This window comes from Arachis hypogaea, chromosome 13 (assembly GCF_003086295.3).
Source record: "Arachis hypogaea cultivar Tifrunner chromosome 13, arahy.Tifrunner.gnm2.J5K5, whole genome shotgun sequence".
In the NCBI taxonomy this organism is placed as follows: Eukaryota; Viridiplantae; Streptophyta; class Magnoliopsida; order Fabales; family Fabaceae; genus Arachis; species Arachis hypogaea.
Window position 1 is genome coordinate 136,048,159 of NC_092048.1, and position 18,848 is coordinate 136,067,006.

Consider the following 18,848-nt stretch of genomic DNA (forward strand, 5'->3'; position numbering starts at 1 on the left):
GCATTGGCGTCTCCCGAATCCACGGTTTTATGGCGAGCCTGGCCGGCGGGTATCATAATGTCCCGTACACAACAAGGGACATGCACAATGTAAATGCGAAGCAACGAAGACAGGGTGGCCTAGATGCGGAATCGTGCCTAAGGTATCTCCGAGAGTGCAAGGCAAATGATCCAGCACTGTACTACAAGGAAGTTGTTGACGGTGAGGGCGTGTTGCAACACTTGTTTTGGTGTGACGGCACCAGCCAAATTGATTACCAGGTGTTTGGAGACATGGTTGCATTTGATGCAACGTACAAGAAAAACGTTTACCTTTCACCTCTTGTAGTATTCTCCGGTGTGAATCACCATAACCAAATGGTTGTCTTTGCCGCTGCACTGGTGGCAGACGAGAAAGAAGAGACCTATGTCTGGCTGCTTCAGCAGTTGCAAACTTCAATGAAAAGGAAGGCTCCCGTGTCCATAATAACCGACGGTGACAGGCAAATGAAGCCTGCGATCTAGCAAGTTTTTCCAGAGGCTCACCATCGACTCTGCGCTTGGCATCTACTCCGAAACGCCACGAGCAACATCGGAAAGCCCAAATTCACCAGGATGTTTAGGGATTGCATGCTCGGTGACTACGAGGTCCGAACATTTCAGAGAAAGTTGTTTGAGATGGTTGAGAAATTTGGCGTGGCCGATAAAAGATGGGTACAGGACATGTACGAGAGAAGAAACAGTTGGGCTACAGCACACATACGGGAAAAGTTCTTTGCCGGATTTCGAACAACATCAAGGTGCGAGGGCTTGCACGCTGTGATATCACGGTATGTTAAGTCTCGATACAGCTACACTGAGTTTTTACGTCATTTCCATCGATGCTTGATGTTCGTGCGCGCAAAGGAGGTGGAGGCTGATTTCGAGTGTGCAAAGGGTGACCCTGTTATGACCACCAACCTGAAACAGCTGGAGCGGAGTACAACCGACAACTACACTCGTGCGATATTCTATTTGTTTGTTCCCATTCTTGACAGGACCTGTGCAATGAGGGTGGTTGACTCTGAAGACAACGGTTCCTATTTTATCCACACCGTCTCTCGATACGGCACTCCGGGGAAGGATTGGCGTGTTGTTGCAACGTCTGATACGAGGGAGGTCCGATGCACGTGCATGAGAATGGAATGTTTTGGGGTCCCCTGCGAACATATAATTGCGGTGCTTGTTCTTAACAATGTTCATGAGATCCCGAGGTCTCTGATATTACCGAGATAGACCAAGGATGCAAAACTTGTGGCGGTGCAGTCGATGGGCGTGATTTGGGATTCTGTACAACTGACGCAACACTGGTGCCTGATGGATTGGTACCGAAAAGTGTGCAAGATTGCATGTCACAGCACCGAAAAGTTCCAGTTTGCAAGAGACATAGCTGTGCTGATGCTGAAGCACTTTGAGAACGAAGATGCAGGAAACACCAGTTTTCTACACGATGGACCACCTACTGAGGGTGGCAGACCCCCGGTGCGGAATCCACCCAGGCGCAATACAAAGGGTAACGGTGCTCATGGTGGAAAGAAAACCCAGCGATGTCGTTTGTGCTGGAAGGTGGGACACAACAGGACGACATGTCCGGAGCGCCGCACAATGGAACCATCCAGCGCAGTTGCAGAAGACATGGATTCGATGGACACTGACATGGTGGGTTGGTCGCTCTATAGACGATGTAGTTAAGTTTTCTGCTCTGTTAAATGGATCTAATCATTTGTTTTTTACATTAGTGTCAAGTCTATGATAACCTATCCCGCGATCTGTATGCGACAGCAGAGATTCCTTCGTTCCAGTGCTCCGATAATGACACGCAGGCTGGGTTTGCTAACAGCGACTTCGCTGGGACCAACACGTCCAGGACAGTCATGTCTCTCGCCGATTGAGCAAAGGGGACCTACAGTCGTCACCACCGTGTGTTGCAACGGCGGGTTGGTCGAACCCTTTCACATTTTCCGGTAGGTTGTAGCCGCACACAGAATGTTGTCTGCATTTCATCTGGGTACAGATTCATCTACATGTCATCCACATTAACACAAGTTTTTGCTATGTTGGCTTTTCCTGGTATGTGGATGTGCTATAGATATCACCGTTTTTAATCGGGATTCAAGATGTGTAGGTGTGAAGTGGTGTCATGCGAATAGCTGCAAATCAACTGTCAAACCTGATGTATTATTATTCGGTCGTTGTCCACCCTTTTTTGAACCGGACATGGTAGTTAGGGGCATGTTTACAGCGATTCTATGTTTAGTGGATATTTTGTACGTATGGTAAGTGGATATTTTGTATGTAGTTGGTAGTAACGTTCAGTGGATATTCAGATGCACGTCTCATAAAAAAACTCGTTGGAAAATGCATGTGGTTCAATCGCGATTTTGAAATTCTTTGTAAGGGATCATTGCTTCTGGATGTAATTTAAAACACACGCTTAAAACACCTGAAGTGATGAGTAAAATGCACTTAATGAAGCACGGCAACAACTTCGAATCAATAAACAACCACTACTAATTAGCATTTTGAGGGTATTAACAAATCAGTGTGAAGTTTCAAAATTCAAAATGCAAAGCTACAAAATGTAGGTGAAGTGAATCGTATTACATTCAAGCTTCACCGCTTAAAATTACATTCAAACTTCACAGGCACAAATTGACATACATTTCTAATATTGGCAGATTAGTCCATTTGCAATGCTACGTGCAACAACTGCGGTGAACCTGACCAGCACACCATTCAACAAACTCCGGGACCGTGTATTGGGCAAGACAGAGTTATGGAGGATAAAAACAAAGAAGAACACCTAAGTCGACCGCCTGGTACTGCGTTGGATACATGGTTCAACCAGCTGTGACGCTTATGCCTCCATGCCCGAGGTAGTATTAGGTTGCTTTCTTCTTTAGTTTTATATTTGGGTACACTGCGAGCATGTGTGGCGATTCAAGTTTATGTTACTCGCAAATTAAGACTTTCTGTGTTTACGGCCTTTTGTTTCATGTTTTGTCTTTCGTGCATGGACGCCTATTGCAATTTCCAGGAATGATTTTCTTTAATTATATTTATACATATGAATGCGATGATGATTAGTTAGAATATAATTTAGTTAGATTTAATTTTAACACTCCTAGCCATCGACTAAATACGCACCAGTGCGTAATAACAAATCTAATAAATGCCCTCAATTAATAATGTTATTTCTATTTACAAGGCAAGTTCGTAGAATCCTTTTTTTTATTTTTTTAAAAAAATAAAATGGATTTCGCCAACGAAATGATGCGTCAATTAAGTCCGAGGGAATTGGATTCCAAAGGGCGACCCTAAACCATAAATATACTAGCATTCTTACTCTCAACACCACTGGTCACTGGATAACACCGTGTGAAGCATATACACTAGCAGGCCCCAGTCCAACGGAAAGTTATAATGGAGCGTTTCTCTAACGCCTTCGAACTACCCCGCGATGTTTGGTTAGCCATAGCCATTAAAGTCGCGACGACATCGATTGAGGACCTGTGCAGGTTCCATATGACGTGTTGCGTTGCGCGCGATGTAGGCGACGAGGATACTGTGCTCAGGATGGTTGCCATACCACCTCCGCATGACATGAATTGGTTGTGGATACGGGACCCTATTAGGCGAAGATTTTTCGAGAGGTGCATTGAGATTGGTCACCCGGAACTTCTGTTTCGGGAGGCGCTGCGGGAGCTCTACATACGACATAACCACGCCGTCGGATGGAAAATGCTGCAAAATGCAGCAAGGAATGGGTTCGACGCTGCCAAGTACGCACTTTCAATGGAGTTGCTCATCCGAAGGGACAAGAGCGACGCCAAAAAAGAAGGTTTGGAACAATTTCGCACGCTCGAAGCGGGTAACTTACTCCCCGCATGTTACTCGAGTTGCTTCGCAGTCCTCACAATTTCTTGGCCGGATGAAGTCCAAATGCCGAAAAAGGGAGAAGAACATACGGTATGTGACTCGACCAGATGTTTGACCCGAGGCCACATGGGTCTTCTCTATGACTACCGCCGAAGGGCGGCAGAGCGGGACTCCATCCACGGTGTCGGAGGTGCCGACCATATCCGGTGCATTCGCTGTCACGCCGACTACGAGGTGGAACGATTCGTTGACATAGCTAGGGTTTAGGATTGTTATACATATTAGATTTAGTATTGACATATAATATTTCGGTTTAGTATGGACGTATAATATTAGTTTTGGTATTGAAAATTTGAAATATCGTGTAATCAATGCTTTGTTTTTTATATATCCATTATGTAAATATTTGTCAGTGATTTATTTTAACTAGCGATTAACTACTCTATTACCATATAAATGTTCTTTAGTTAAACCGATACTTATTATATATAGATATAGTAAAATTATAGTTAACCAACAAGAATTTTGAACAATGTCTAAATAATGTCAATTAATATGATTAAAATATTAAACTTAATTAATACCATTAAATTCTGATATAACAAAACATAAAGAGCAAAAAAAACTGGGAATTCCCAAGCGACGAAATGGAAAAAACGGAACTTAAAAGGGAAATTATTGACCGGTTAGTTAAAAAAAATTAACATAAAAAAATATGAATACAAGGGACGTGTTGGCTAAGGAAGCCGTGTGTGAGCCGACGAGAAACTGAACCGGCACGCTCCCTAAACGACGTGATTGTAGCTGAGTAGGTGTAGATGCACGGTACACAACCGATGGGATACCATCGCACACGGCACCGGGTGACTATAAAGACACCGTAAACAACAGCCATTGAGATAACTGCTTGGAGCCTTTTTGTTATCCAGTACTTACACATAACCGACCATTTATCTATCGTGTGAGGCGCTCAATACAAAGGGAGGAGATGTATCGTCTGACAGGCCCGGCCAACCTTCCCCACGATGTATGGACCTTAATTGCCGGAAGGATCGCAACACAGTTCGTCAGGGACTTGTGCAGTCTCAGGATGTCGTGCACCGCTGCACGTAATGCAGGGGAGGAGGATTTCGTTTACCGATGCGCCAATATTCCAATTTGGGACCAACGATGGTGGAGTGTGAGTCCCATGCACAAGCCGGGAAGAAACTTCTTAGCGCGATGCAGGCAGAGCGGGCACCTGAAAGTTCTGTTTCGGTCTGCTGTGTCTGACCTTTTCCTAGACGAGTGTCGTTTTGCGGGGATGGAAACCATGCACGTTGTCGCAGCCCAGTACACAGTGGCGATGATGCTGATTCTACGCGACGACGCCGAGTCAAAGAACAAGGGCTTACAAACATTTTGTGGGCTTAAGGCGGCCGATGCCCTAACAAACTGCAAATTGGTGTTCCGCGGCGTTGTCCAGGGGACGTGGAGACACCTGCGTCGCCTGCCAAGGCTAAACGCAGAGAATCAAGTCTGTTCTTCGCATGCATGTCCAAGCCGTGGAAACATGGGTGCTATTTACCGCCATCAACGCTATGGAAGAGGGTGGGACGTAAACGACAGTGATGGAGGTGCTGCTCATATTCCGTGCGTGCATTGTACGGCTGATTATGAATTGATCCTGTTTGTCCACCTCTTTGACTGATTGGATAGAATAGGGTTCTCAATATTTTTTTGGTTATCCTATGTAATATATGTATTATCACTATTATGTAATAATTGTTTCAACTGTTTGACTCGTTTTGGCACTGTTTGACTCGTTTTGCCATCATTTTTATTTTTGTGTTTTCTGTTTAGTATTAAAAATTTAACTTATGGAAAATACAATTGTTCCCCCTTACTAACCACACATTCGGTGACTCTCCATTGCATAGCCAAGTAATCATTTTTTTATAAGATCAACGCAACTCCCGTCTGCCACGTTATTCATAGCAGTCCATAGACCTTCAGCTCTTCCTGTCTACTCTAACGTCACATTACCAAAATTTGCATTTATTGCGAATTTTGCACAATCATTGCAGCACAAGTTTTCCCATGCTTTTTCTTCGTTTATCGATAAAATCACCAGGTGCATTATTATCTTCATTTTTTCAAGGAATGGCATACGTACATTAATTAACCACATTAAAATGTATTAATTTATTTATTATTAACTTAAATTTTGATTTTCATTAATGTATATCAATGCACAAGTCCGTCCCAAGTCATAACCATTCATCAGTTCCTATAATCCTTATCTTTATCCATAACCTCTGCCGGGAGAAAAGTCATTGCTTCAAGGGCCGTTGTCGTCTACCAAACCTCCCGGTCTTCATCCGACAAAATGTCGCACGAATCCCTCGACGACCATGCCATTAGTCCGGGCGACCTCGAGGAACCTCCGACCGTAGACCTGATCAACACCCTCCAATAGAGGATGAGGTTTTTGAGTGATAGTCTTCGTAGGACACAAGACGAAGCAAGGACGGCGAGGATCGAGGCAATCACCGTGAAAGTCAGGGCGAGTATCAGGAAGCATCAACTGGATCAAGGCCGCCGGTTGGAAAAGAAGTTGCGCACGGAGATGGAACAGTATCAAACCACCATTCGCGAACTCGAAGACAAATCAAACGCTTTGAAAGCGGAAATTGCCGATCTTCGTTAAAGAGAACAGCAACAGATGGCACCGTGGCATGAAATGGAAGGCAGGCTCGAGGTTGTAGAGATCAAGGTAAGTTTATTGGTCCGCCAATTGTATGGTCAACCTGCGGCAACGACAGATGGCTCTGACTATCAGGAAACTACCGGGCAAAATGGAGACGATGTCGGGGCTATATGACATACGACATCTATCTTCCAAGTCTTTATTTGCTGTGTTTCCGTATTTCTTTAGCTGTTCTTTTCATGTTCTGTAACCCCTGCGTAAAACTCAGTTTTCTTAATTATATCTAATTTCCGCAGCATTTGAGTTTTTTTTCTTTCTTTCTATTTTCAGATGAAGCTATGTAGTAATGCGTGATCACATAGTAACAACATGGCAGACACGTAACCTGCTTCGACGCTGCCCTCCGTCCAGGCCCTAGACAGCAGTTCCATCCCAATGCCACGGCGGGCAATCAGGAAATACTTCGTCAACCCCTGTCGGAGTATAGCATCCGCAATTCCTGCTTCAACACCGCGACCGATACTCTCCGGCCGGTCAAGGTAAAATAAAAAGGACAATAACGCTATAACACGCATCGTCAGTATCGGCCAAGAAAAATTTAGATATTATATTATACACTGACATTAGTTAATTTTTACGACTTAGCGCGTAAATCGTTTGGTTGCCCAACATTATGGTTAATACCGGATAATTAGTACATTTAAATTATGTACTTAGACCCGTATTTATCTATACGTACAATTAGAAGTGACTTCCTTTTGCCAAATGCCGGTGGGCAGTCTGGTTTTCATTTTCCAGTTTGCCTAGATATCCGGAAATGGGAAACGTGAATGACATTTTTGTTGTTTGCAAATTTAATGGAGCTCATCAATAATCGTTATTATTGGAAAGCATCAGATAAAACAATTAAATACATGTCGTATTCTATAGATTATGGAATATTAAACCGATTAAAAACCGTAAATGATCACATCAAATTAAGTTATCGAATTAAATGGTAAATTTTTTATTTTCGGTTAATTGCATTCATTTTTTTATGGTTGATTTGACAGAACAAAACTCTTTTCTTCCTATATAACTTGGTCCAGCACACCCCTACACCTGACCCTGGCATCTCTGCACACCTGCTTCTGAACCTAATTCGGCTTGAAGTACACGCTAACTCCTGAATGTGGGGTCCGCGCGACAGTAAACCTCTACCTATCCACTTCCACTACTGAGCATCCAGGCGAGGGAAAACCTATAAACCAATTTGCACCATTGAGCCTGACCAAGTCAAACAAACCAAGGTCTACCCACACGCGAAGACGAAAACAGAATAAAAATATATCTAATTTAGTATGAGGATAACCGTGGTTAAAGTTAACAAAAGTGGAGATAATGCTTCATACGGTAATACAACTTACGAGAATCATAAACGACAAACCAGGGAAACAGAAACCCCAAGATAGACAATTTTTATTCGAATGCAAACAACTCCAGGAACACCCGAACCTCGTAATCGGCCAAACACTGCACACAGGCTACCCGGGACAAATCTTCCACATCACCCATGGTGACTCTGATGCGGCAACTTGTTGACCGAAAAACCTCGGGCAGTCCAGTATAGAACGGCTTAAGTTCCAACCCTGGACCCGCGAATATGTGACTGAAGACACCTCTGCACCTTTTGAGCGCCCCAGAAGCACGTACAATCTCAAAAAAATTTAAGTCCCTTTCGCACGAGCACTTCGTCTTCATTGGCAATAGACAGTAGCAGCATCGCACACATGTAACAGCCCTCCAACTCGTCCCCAGTTACACCAACGCAGTCACCAAACCAACTGAATTCAGTCATCTCCGCCCGGAGCATGGCACCCGGATTTCCTGCCTCAGCACATCGTTTTATGAACCTATGTTTAGGTAGGCCATAGTTGTCTAAAAAGGACGCAATCGGCAACTCCGTCATCGACGCCTCCCTGTAAACAGCGTCGGACCTCGCTGTACCCAGAAACACCTTGCAACTAACCTGCATGTTGAACAAATCCTTAATCGAATACAACGCAACCCTCGTGGCAATCCTGACCCATATATCGCGAGGAAGAAGATTCAGTGGACATTCGCACTCAACGGAGACGGTCCCTTTACCTCCGACCTTCTTGGCTGCCTTCCTCTTCCTTCGTTATTCATGGAACCTCCAGTCATTTGCAAGCAACTTAGGCCATAGGTTATACAAAGTATAAAGATGACACACGACCACCAACGATACGTTTTGTGCTGTTAGGATATATATTTTTTTAATTGGTTCAGTGCCTCGTACGTTTCTCTACCGATGGTTCTGGAAAAGATAAGATAATTAATTAATAAGGGACGAACAAAAATACTAATGTGCTATCCAATTCAACTGATTTGGTTTTACGACGCAAAAATTTAATGTTGACTTTTCGATTCTTGTGTTATATTCATGACAACCTTAATTGCGTTCGTTAATTAATCACTGAATAAATGTTAAATGTACGTTTCTCTACCGATAGTTCTGGAAAAGATAAGATAGTTAATTAATAAGGGACGAACGAAATACTAATGTGCTATCCAATTCAACTGATTTGGTTTTACGACGAAAAAATTTAATGTTGACTTTTCGATTATTGTGTTATATTCATGACAACCTTAATTGCTTTCGTTAATTACTCAATGAATAAATGTTAAATGTTATCCTTTCCTTTTTTTTTCATCGAAATAGTTTAAATTAATGTCTTATTTTTGTGAATAAATCCCATCATTGACACGTTAGTTGCGTAAAAAACCCATCCAAGCAACTTTCTACTATATATATGTATACGTGCCCGTTATTCACAACCCCAAACCCTACTAAGTACTAACCCTTCTTCAGTTCTTCTTTGCCGTAACTCCTTCTCTCAACTCTCAGTCTACCCTTCTCCATTACTGCCACTATGTCGTCGTCCTCTTATACCGAGAAAATGTCAGAGCAATCCATCACCGAACACGCCATTAGTCCCGACGACCTTGCGGAACTCTCGATCGACGCACTTATCGACATCATCCGCGTAGATGAAAAGTCCGCAGATTATGATCTCGTTGAGGCGGCACTGGTTAAGAGGGAGGAGATGTTAAAGGCTACACTTGTAACGACCAACGCAGAATTGAGGCAAGCAAAGGTGGAGCTGATGACCTCCAAGTTCGTCTTCGAGGCAAGGAAGGATGAACTGGAGGAAGAGGTGCAGGAAAAGCGACGGCTTGAAAAAGAATTGAAAACAGAGAAGCGAAAAAATGACGCGCTCCATCAACAGTTGGTTCTCACTGAGAAGGAAATACAGGCAGAAATTGCCAAGCGCCATGAACGGGAACAGGTTGAGTCTCTTCCGTGGTGTGACCTAGAACTCCGGCTGGACGTTGTGGAGGAAAGGCAAAAGTTTTTGCTCCGTCGTGGTCATCATCCGGCCGGGCAGAATGAAGACGGGGCCGAAGGTAGTTGATGTGCTGCACATTATTGATATCTAAATGTCATTTTTTTCGTCCAGGCATGTATGATGCTTTTATTTCCTTTTCTTTGTTCTGTCTCCCATTTGATCTTCTGTACTGGAACTTAAACTCGTATAATATGATTATATATACTTTAATCTGTTGATATCGGAGCCAAATACCAGAGGCAGCACGTTGGATTTCCGAGAATGTTTACGGGTTTCTACTGATTTAAGTACACGTACCGTCATTTTACACTATACACTACATAATAAAACAAAGGAATACATACATAGTCTCATGTTACTTTTTGATATCCTAATATTATGTGAAATTATAGGAAATACATCTTTTAAAATAGATTGCTCGAATGAACAGAGAATGCGAAGCCATTGATCGAAACAAAATTCAAATTAATTCCCGCTCTTGTTATATAATAAAACATACATTCAGTGCAATTACATAATAAAAACTCCTAAAAAACCTCGATCATTGGGGTTTAAAAAACTACTTAAACGCAATAAGTCCCCAGGAACTTTCGGACATCGTATTCGGCCAGGCATTGCACACACATCACACTGGACGAATCGCTCAACAGTACAGTTGGGCGAGGATTGGCGTGAGTGGTGAACAGTCACGGTCGTTCAGATGCGTGCCAACAATTTATTTAAGATCACCTTGTTATCTTTGCAAACGTCCGTCAAGAAATTGGTGTAGCTCTCTAGCTGGCCAGAATTGATAAAACCCACCATCATTTGAACACCCCTAACCATGTCTTCCTCGTCTTCGTGATCAAACATTAACAAAATGGAAGACAGGTAACCTACTTCGATGCTGCCATCCGTTGAGGCCCTAGCAAGCAGTTCCATGCCTTTGTCACGGCGACCAAACCGTAGATATTCCGCGAACCCATGTCGGACTATAGCATCCACATTTCCCACTTCCAGGCAGCGATCAATGAATCTCCTTTCAGGCCCGTCGTGGTTACCTAAAAACCACGCTAGCGATTTATAAGACATCGTCGCATGCTTGTATACAGCGTATGATCTCGCCGCACTGAGGAAAACCTTACACGTCGCCTGCATGTCGAACAGATCCTCAATCGAACTCGATGCAACCTTGGTGGCAATAATCGACCAAATTTCGCGAGGAAGGAGATTCAGCAGGCATTCGTGCTGAACGGATACGTCCACTTTCTTAGTGTCCTTCTCGGGACTTCCGGCCATTTGCAAGAACTTCGTAGAGTGATTATCGGAGATTATGAAGAGGATAGACGACTGAGCTTGTGGCATTTTGCATTTTTATATAATGCCATAGGGGGGAGGGGGTTAGGGGGTTGTGGTTCAGTACCGCATACGTTTCCCTAGATGTTTCCGTTTATCGATGCGTCCAGATAGTATAATAATTATATTGATAAAGGAATAAGATAAATGTTATTTATTTGTTCTTTGCTGGTGCAATTACACCACTATTCACGAACCTAGACTCCCTACACCCCTACTCCTGAGTCCTGACCACTCTAGTTGCTTTATTTGTTTACTCTTCCATTTCTTAGCCTCCAGGTGAAAGAAAAAACAATAAATTGTGTATTCCACCATCAACCCTAACCACCTCTCCCTCTCAAGTGTGTACCAGATCTCCTCTAACATTCGGATGGGAATGCGCATAGAAGGTGTCTAGTATTGTACTGTTTAGGCCCAACGCTAATATTGAGCTGTTCTGGTCTGTTTGTTCTTTTTTTTTATATTCCGCTTGATCTATTAGCTAATGAAGTTATGTAATAGTACTTCTATCGAAGGTTATGCGTGGGAGCGTTTAAAAGTAAAAACATCGTGATATGCATCGGTTCAAATATGTCATTTGTATGACCCACGAAAGCGGAAATTTACAAAGCCAAACAACTCAACCGCACGAATCATTAGCAATGAAATACATTCAACTTTGGTTACAAACAAGCTTCATCTGAAAGTAAACAGACTAAGGAAATGCAACACCTCAAACTCGGCAAGGCATTGGACGCACGACACACTCGACGAATCGTTGGCGGCACCCGTGGTCCCGCGGGTCGGGCAGACGCTTGACCGGCACACTATGGGCTTCCCTGGATCCGACGGGTGGACCCCAATCTGCGGATTTGCAAACAACTGCCTGAAGAGTTCTTTGCACAATTCAATTTTTCCAGCAGCCATTACGTTCGCAAACATTTCAACCCTCCTGCCAACGTCCGCCTCATCCCCAACACCAGGCATCAGCAGCAGCATCGCACACATGTAGCGGGCTTGGACGTCGCCCGCATCGGCGGCCTCAAGCAGGGTGTCACACCCACCGACTCTTCGGCCCATCCAGAAGAATTCCCTCATCCCTATACGGAATATAGCGGCCGGATTTCCCGCACGCTCGCTTTTAAAAAGGAACACATCCTCAGGACGGTCCTCCATGTCATAACCGAACACGACGGGTATCTCCGCCATGGAGGCCACCTTGTACACCGGAGGTGAGCGGGCTGCGTCCAGAAATGCCTTGCAGGTCGCCTGCATGTTAAACAGATCATGGATTGAGGCCGACGCAACCCTTGCTGCAATTCTCTCCCATATTTCGCGAGGCAGAAGAGTCAGCGGACAGACGAGTGGGGTCACCACTTTCCCTTTCCCTTTCGTTCTCCCATATCCGGCCTTCTTTCCCCTTCTGCCTTTCTCGGAAGTTGCACAAAATTTCATCCTATTTGATTTAAATTTAGTGAATACGTCGTGGAAGCGGAAGGTTAAAGGAGGACCTTCGTTAGTATGGATCACCAGACGCGATGAAGGAAAACTGGGTAGTGAACTTATATACTGCAAAACGGCTCACCAGATAAGCCAGGTACCGTGCCATATACGCCTTCATTTATGCCCACTGTAACTGATGCTTCGTTTTTGGGTTTGGCACGGGAATCGAAGACATCGTAAACGTAGTTTTAAAAGCTGAACACTTAAAAATAATTTTAAATTTAAATTTAAAACTATATTAAACTTGTTATCCCTTCTTTTTCATTAAATATAAATCTTTTATTTTTTCAAAAAAAAAAACGACGTACATTAATTACTCATTTTCTATGGAAAAAAAAGTATTCGAAGCAGCTTCTCACTTTACACTATAGGGCCTACACTATCGGAATAAACATTCGGAATTATTTTCATTTACCATATCGTAATGTTATGCCAAATTCCGTTCCTTTATAAAGGATAAACCTATTTCCAACTAAAATGCTTGGATCAACAAAGAATATGAAGGGACTGGTTTAAACAAGTACGTACCTCAGTGTGATTCCCTTCTTTGAAAAGTACGCGCTTTTTTTTTGGGAGTGAAAAACGTAAACGTACGCGCGTTAATCTGGCGAAACACCTCCCGCCTTTTAAATTTTTTTTTCTTTTTAATAAATAACCCTTAAACCTGATTAGACTGGGCATTAATTGGGAATTAATGTGGGTGCAATTACCAAGGGCAATAACCGGATTTCTAAAAAGGGCTATAACCACCGAATGAATTCAAAATTTAAATTATAGCCTTAATCTAATCTTATCAGTCATTCCATTTGACTGGGTCAGTGAAAAATCTCTTCGTATTGTCAGCCTTGCCATGTTGATGGATAGACGGATTGATTTAGTCGATGGAAGCAAGTAAGTTGTTCATAATTACACTTATTATTTTGTATATTTACGGTTTAAAATTTTTTTTTTTTGGTTTGGTCATGCTGAAAAATAACATTTTTTTTATCTGGTATTGGGCCAGAGAAACTGACTCGACCCAAAAACCAAAACCCGAACTCGCCTAGCAACCCAACCCCTAATACCCGACCCCACTCGAAGCTCCTCTCCTCTTCATCGAAGGCAAAACTCCTCGCTCCGCCCATGTCAATTCCACCTCCGACGGAAGTACTGAGTGTTCCTCTTCTTTCTTCAGCCATGTAAGTTTTTTTATTTTTTGGACCAAACCAGACCAGTCATCCATTTTTAACAAAATTATTAATAACCCACCACTTGAGCCCATCATTGGTCTCTGAAAAAAATGTGCATCTCAAGGAAAAAAAATATACTCCAGAGGCCCATCAGGATTGACCCAAGTTCAACCAACTTTGTTCTAACCTAACCCGCCCGACCCGTAACACCATCGGCCATCTCCTTCGTCATCCTCTCGCCCACCGTCCCCATGCCGCTTCGATCCTTCTTTGTTGGTCGTCTCCGGCAAATCCATAATCTAGCCGAAACACTATGCAGCTCCGGCGAGGACACTATGCAGATCTTCATCCTCCGAACCAACGAGTCGCGACAGAGGCCGCACTTCGTAGAGCAGGCAGCTTTGCAGTGTGACTCCGCGGGAGAAAGCTTCCTGCAACTCCATTGACGGGTCAGTGACGGATACGTAGACATCGCAGCTTAACTTGTATGCATCAAACGACGTCCACGGCGCTTTTCCTTCCCTCCCAGCCCTCCTCCATCATCTCTAATTTAGCGTTAAACAGAATCACTAAGTGCCATTAATTTAATTCTTAAAACATGATAAACTAATTCTACATAAACCCAAATAATTTTTTATTGTAACAAAAATAACCAGCTACAAAGTGAATTTTGCAAACTAACCCCTCTGACACATGATTCCCACTAACCAATCATACGAGGAGAGAGAAAGAGTAATCTCTACCATTGGATTGATAAAGCATACAGATTCAACGGTCAAGGAGAAATAGGCACACCGGTCAGCCAAACATAAGTGTCATGGGCACTGGTGTGCCAAAGAATTTCAGCACACCGAATCCGTGCCCTTGTTTAGTCATTAGACGTAAACTTTCTGATACTTACGTATCGGGAGACGGTTAATCTCGAATGTTGTTGGAGTTTATTTTTTGATCCAAAATATATTTAATAAACAATAAAAATTTGTTCAAATTCGTTTAAAATTATTTTATTTTATATTTATTAATTATTTTAAAATAAATAAATAATATTAAATTAAATTAAATAATTTTAAATTATTATCTCAATAACATGCTGATTTTCAATAAATAGGAGACTATTTTTTTTGGTCAAGTGGAGTGGACAATTCCTAATCTTAAGTATTTCAGATGGATTAAACAACTCTCAATTTTAAGTACATAATACATCTATATACTCTTTATACATTTATCAAATTTTTTTTTATTGCAATCTTTAAAATTTAAACCCAAGACTTTTAAGATAGAAAAGAGGAGATATAGTATGTGAGTTAAGGCTCATTGGGAGAGGCTGATCATTAAACCTGCTGCGTGCACTCCTCCAAGGCTCCAAGTCTCCAGCTACGTTTGTTTTTTTTTAGACTTACCCAGCTACGTTGTTTGGTAATGAATTTCACCAATGTTGCCCAGAAATATTGTTCTGATTGGGTATGGAAGATTTGGGCCTGAGTATGAGCCCACGATTATATTATTCCTTGGAAAAAAGAGAGGGAAATGTACTGCACCGCTTCATTGGCCCAAAACTGTAAGCAGGATTTCACAATCACCTCGTTCGTCGTTCGTTTCCTTCTGCGTCTGATCCTTTTCTGTGGTCTGCCATATTGGCGGTGGAGCTGACACATAACAACCAAGTCAACAGAGTCAGAGCGAGTCGACTCCCTGAGAGAGAGAATCGATGGCGACGGCACAGGAGGAAGTAGCAGCATCACAAGCGGAGAAGGGGAAGATGAGGTGGTGGGAGCTGGAGGAGGATGACGGCGAGGACCTTGACTTCCTCCTGCCGCCGAAGCAGGTGATAGGTCCTGACGAGAACGGAATCAAGAAGGTCATAGAGTACAAGTTCGACGACGAAGGCAACAAACTCAAGATCACTACCACTACTCGCGTTCGCAAGCTCGCCAACGCCCGCCTCAGTAAGCAGGCCGTCCTCCGCCGACAATGGCAAAAGTTCGGAGACGCCGTTCACGAGGATGTCGGCAGCCGCCTTACCATGGTCTCCACTGAAGAGATCGTCCTTGAGCGCCCCAAGCCCCTAGGTATCTCTCTCTCTCTCTCTCTCTAGGGTTTAGTTAGGGTTTTGTGTGTGCCTACTTTGATTTGGTTTGCTTTGATTAACTCATCACATGATTCGTTAATTAGACTTTAGCCTTCCACATTCGTTCAAATTTTTAAGATAAGCCACTGGATAATTTGAATTGACTTAAACCTTGTAAAGTTAATGGCATTCGTAGATTTTAAGTAGGAAATAGGAATTAGGGTTCCTAGGTTGTTTGCTTGAGCTAAGTGGAGAAACTATGGTGTGTAGGATTGTGCTTAGTCCATTAATAGTGGCATTTCACCTTTGTGTAGGTACTATTATAATTCACTTGAGCTGAAATGTAGCTAATGAATGGGACAAGACAAATTTCTTTTGTGGATTAATCTATCATTAATATTAGAGTAATTTTGCATATATCTCTTTTTTAAACAGGTGCGAAATCAGAGGAGCCAAAGGCTACTGGAGACTCACTATCTCAAATCAACAAGGGTGCTGTTCTTATGGTGTGTAGGACTTGTGGGAAGAAGGGTGACCATTGGACCTCGCGGTGTCCTTACAAGGACCTTGTGCAGCCAACAGAGGGATTTGTCGATAGGCCTCCAACTTCAGATGGCCCGACTCCTGCATCTGGTTCGACCAAGGGAGCATATGTGCCTCCTGGTATGAGGGCGGGTGCCGAGAGGAGCGGATCGGATATGAGGCAGCGTAGGAATGATGAGAATTCTGTGAGGGTCACCAATCTCTCGGAGGACACCAGAGAGCCTGATTTGCTGGAGCTGTTCCGCCCTTTTGGCGCTGTGAGCAGAGTATATGTGGCTATTGATCAAAAGACAGGCATGAGCAGGGGGTTTGGCTTTGTTAACTTTGTGAACAGGGAAGATGCACAAAGAGCTATCAACAAACTCAATGGTTATGGGTACGACAATCTCATCCTAAGAGTTGAATGGGCAACCCCAAGGGCAAATTAGAAATTCTGTGTTTTGCCCCTTTCTATGAAACAAGTATTTTGGAGGTCTATCCATCTATCTATTTCTTTAATCTTTTGTGATGATATTTGTGATCCTTTTCTAGGTATTGTTAATCACTAGTATGGCTACAAGGGTGGTTCACAAGTATCATTTTTGCTGTTGTTTCTAGAATTATTACTGTGTCCAGATATCTGTAGGGATTGTAGTCCAGACTTTATATACAAGTTGTGTAGATTGAGCAATATAATATTGTGTTATATATGATGAGTTGATTATAACCAGAGAAGATGATCTTCTCAGGCACTGGATCTTTTAGTGTGTAGTGTATTATGTATATACCATCTTCTGGAACTGCTATACTTAATTTTATATTAACTTCATTTGTGGTTTAAAAACTGGTATAAATCCACAGAAGTGGATTCAAATATCATTACTCTTGAGATAGATATTACGAATGAAGAATTGCATCTAATGTTAACATTAAGGTGTTGAAACAACCATAAAGATAGGATTTGCCACCAACTACACGGTGCAAATATGAATCATCAATTCTGTAGGTTGTTCAGTAAACTACTATAATGTGAAACACATAATATGAGGCCCCAACAAATACGATTTGATTTGGTGGCTTCCATATTGATGGCCGTAAAGGGTCAAATCTCAACAATATTATATGAAAGACTAGTCTGTAGGGTGTAGATCCCCCATGAGTCATGCTTGGACAAGTAGTAGTCCACTTCTTAATTAATACTCACAGCCTATGAATCCCAACACCTCACGTGCATCACAAACTATTTCCACGCGCAAACGCATTTCCACGCGCAAACGCATTCCCATGTGAATCAAAGAAGAAAATCACAAGCCTTGAGGCTATGATAGTGCAAACTCATGGTATATTTATTTCCATCTACATTAGTCAAAGATCTTCGCTAATATTAGTACCTCTTGTTTTAAGAAGGTCAGTGTTTCATCCCATCCATCATTTGAATTTGTTGAACAAGACAAAATGATTTTGTTCTCTCTCCCCTTTTTCTTATGTATATTTTTATTAAGCTTTTTTTTCTCTATGTGATATATATGGGGATAGAAGTTGACAAACACATGGAGAGACTTCTTAAAAATGATGAATAGTACTTATAGGAGCTCATATAAGTGTAAGCTGATAAAAGAAGATTTAAGTACATACAAAAATTAAGATGAAACTCAATATAATGGTGAATTTTAATTAATCATATTTCACCTTGTCATTTTCCCTAAAACGAGTATCTATACACCTCTACATACTAATGCTATTAATAATGACAAATGGTTCAAGAAAACGAGTATGTTTTCTTTGTCACACTACTGAAAGCTGTAGGATATCCAAAGTATAGCCAGCTAGGAACATATTTCAAGAAGGAACTAAACTATGTTTTGCCATATAATGGATCACTTTGAAGTTACATAAATCACATTTGACTTCGAAGCATTCAAGAAAAAGATTGTACAATTGCGTCTATATTAAAATTCCCCACGGAAAACAATGTTCTTTGTTGCTATCATTTCATTATAGTTAGGAGACAAAATTTGAATTATTTTCTATAACGAGACCATTATTTACTAAAAGTACTTGGTATTCACCAAAAATATTTTTCAAGTCTTATAGAATTCACTATATTGAGTTGGTGAAATTCCACTATAGTAATACTTTACATAATTATAATAATTAAATTAATCTAACATTATTATTGAGATATAAAAATATATGAAAACACACACGATGGAAGTTGATCTATAAAGTAAGAAGTGAAAAACCGCAACCATCTTAAATTGATTTGACACTTGCTTA

The 18,848-nt window shown here is 42.1% G+C and overlaps 4 protein-coding genes across 4 annotated transcripts; 3 read left to right on the plus strand and 1 right to left on the minus strand.

Annotated features, from left to right (window-relative positions):
* The first annotated feature begins 593 nt into the window (after positions 1–593).
* Positions 594–1,253, plus strand: LOC140177766 (protein FAR1-RELATED SEQUENCE 5-like). Its single transcript, XM_072210928.1, has one exon. The coding sequence runs from the start codon at positions 594–596 to the stop codon at positions 1,251–1,253; it is 660 nt and encodes a 219-aa protein (XP_072067029.1).
* A 2,187-nt stretch (positions 1,254–3,440) lies between these two features.
* LOC112783101 (uncharacterized) lies at positions 3,441–4,163 on the plus strand. Its single transcript, XM_025825879.1, has one exon. The coding sequence runs from the start codon at positions 3,441–3,443 to the stop codon at positions 4,161–4,163; it is 723 nt and encodes a 240-aa protein (XP_025681664.1).
* Positions 4,164–12,005: 7,842 nt separating this feature from the next.
* Positions 12,006–12,764, minus strand: LOC112783126 (uncharacterized). The gene has a single exon (XM_025825910.1). The coding sequence runs from the start codon at positions 12,762–12,764 to the stop codon at positions 12,006–12,008; it is 759 nt and encodes a 252-aa protein (XP_025681695.1).
* A 2,348-nt stretch (positions 12,765–15,112) lies between these two features.
* On the plus strand, positions 15,113–17,415 carry LOC112791832 (uncharacterized). Its single transcript, XM_025834824.3, has 2 exons — positions 15,113–16,050; positions 16,485–17,415. The coding sequence occupies exons 1-2, from the start codon at positions 15,690–15,692 to the stop codon at positions 17,018–17,020; spliced, it is 897 nt and encodes a 298-aa protein (XP_025690609.1). The 5' UTR covers positions 15,113–15,689; the 3' UTR covers positions 17,021–17,415.
* Positions 17,416–18,848: the final 1,433 nt, after the last annotated feature.

What these genes read in the sequence shown, in the direction of transcription:
- LOC112783126 (XM_025825910.1), bottom strand. Translation starts at nt 12,764, where the DNA reads ATGAAATTTTGTGCAACTTCCGAGAAAGGCAGAAGGGGAAAGAAGGCC.
- LOC140177766 (XM_072210928.1), top strand. Translation starts at nt 594, where the DNA reads ATGTTTAGGGATTGCATGCTCGGTGACTACGAGGTCCGAACATTTCAG.
- LOC112791832 (XM_025834824.3), top strand. Translation starts at nt 15,690, where the DNA reads ATGGCGACGGCACAGGAGGAAGTAGCAGCATCACAAGCGGAGAAGGGG. An exon ending in TGAGCGCCCCAAGCCCCTAG is followed by an intron (nt 16,051 to 16,484) that starts GTATCTCTCTCT and finishes TTTTTTAAACAG; the next exon opens with GTGCGAAATCAGAGGAGCCA.
- LOC112783101 (XM_025825879.1), top strand. Translation starts at nt 3,441, where the DNA reads ATGGAGCGTTTCTCTAACGCCTTCGAACTACCCCGCGATGTTTGGTTA.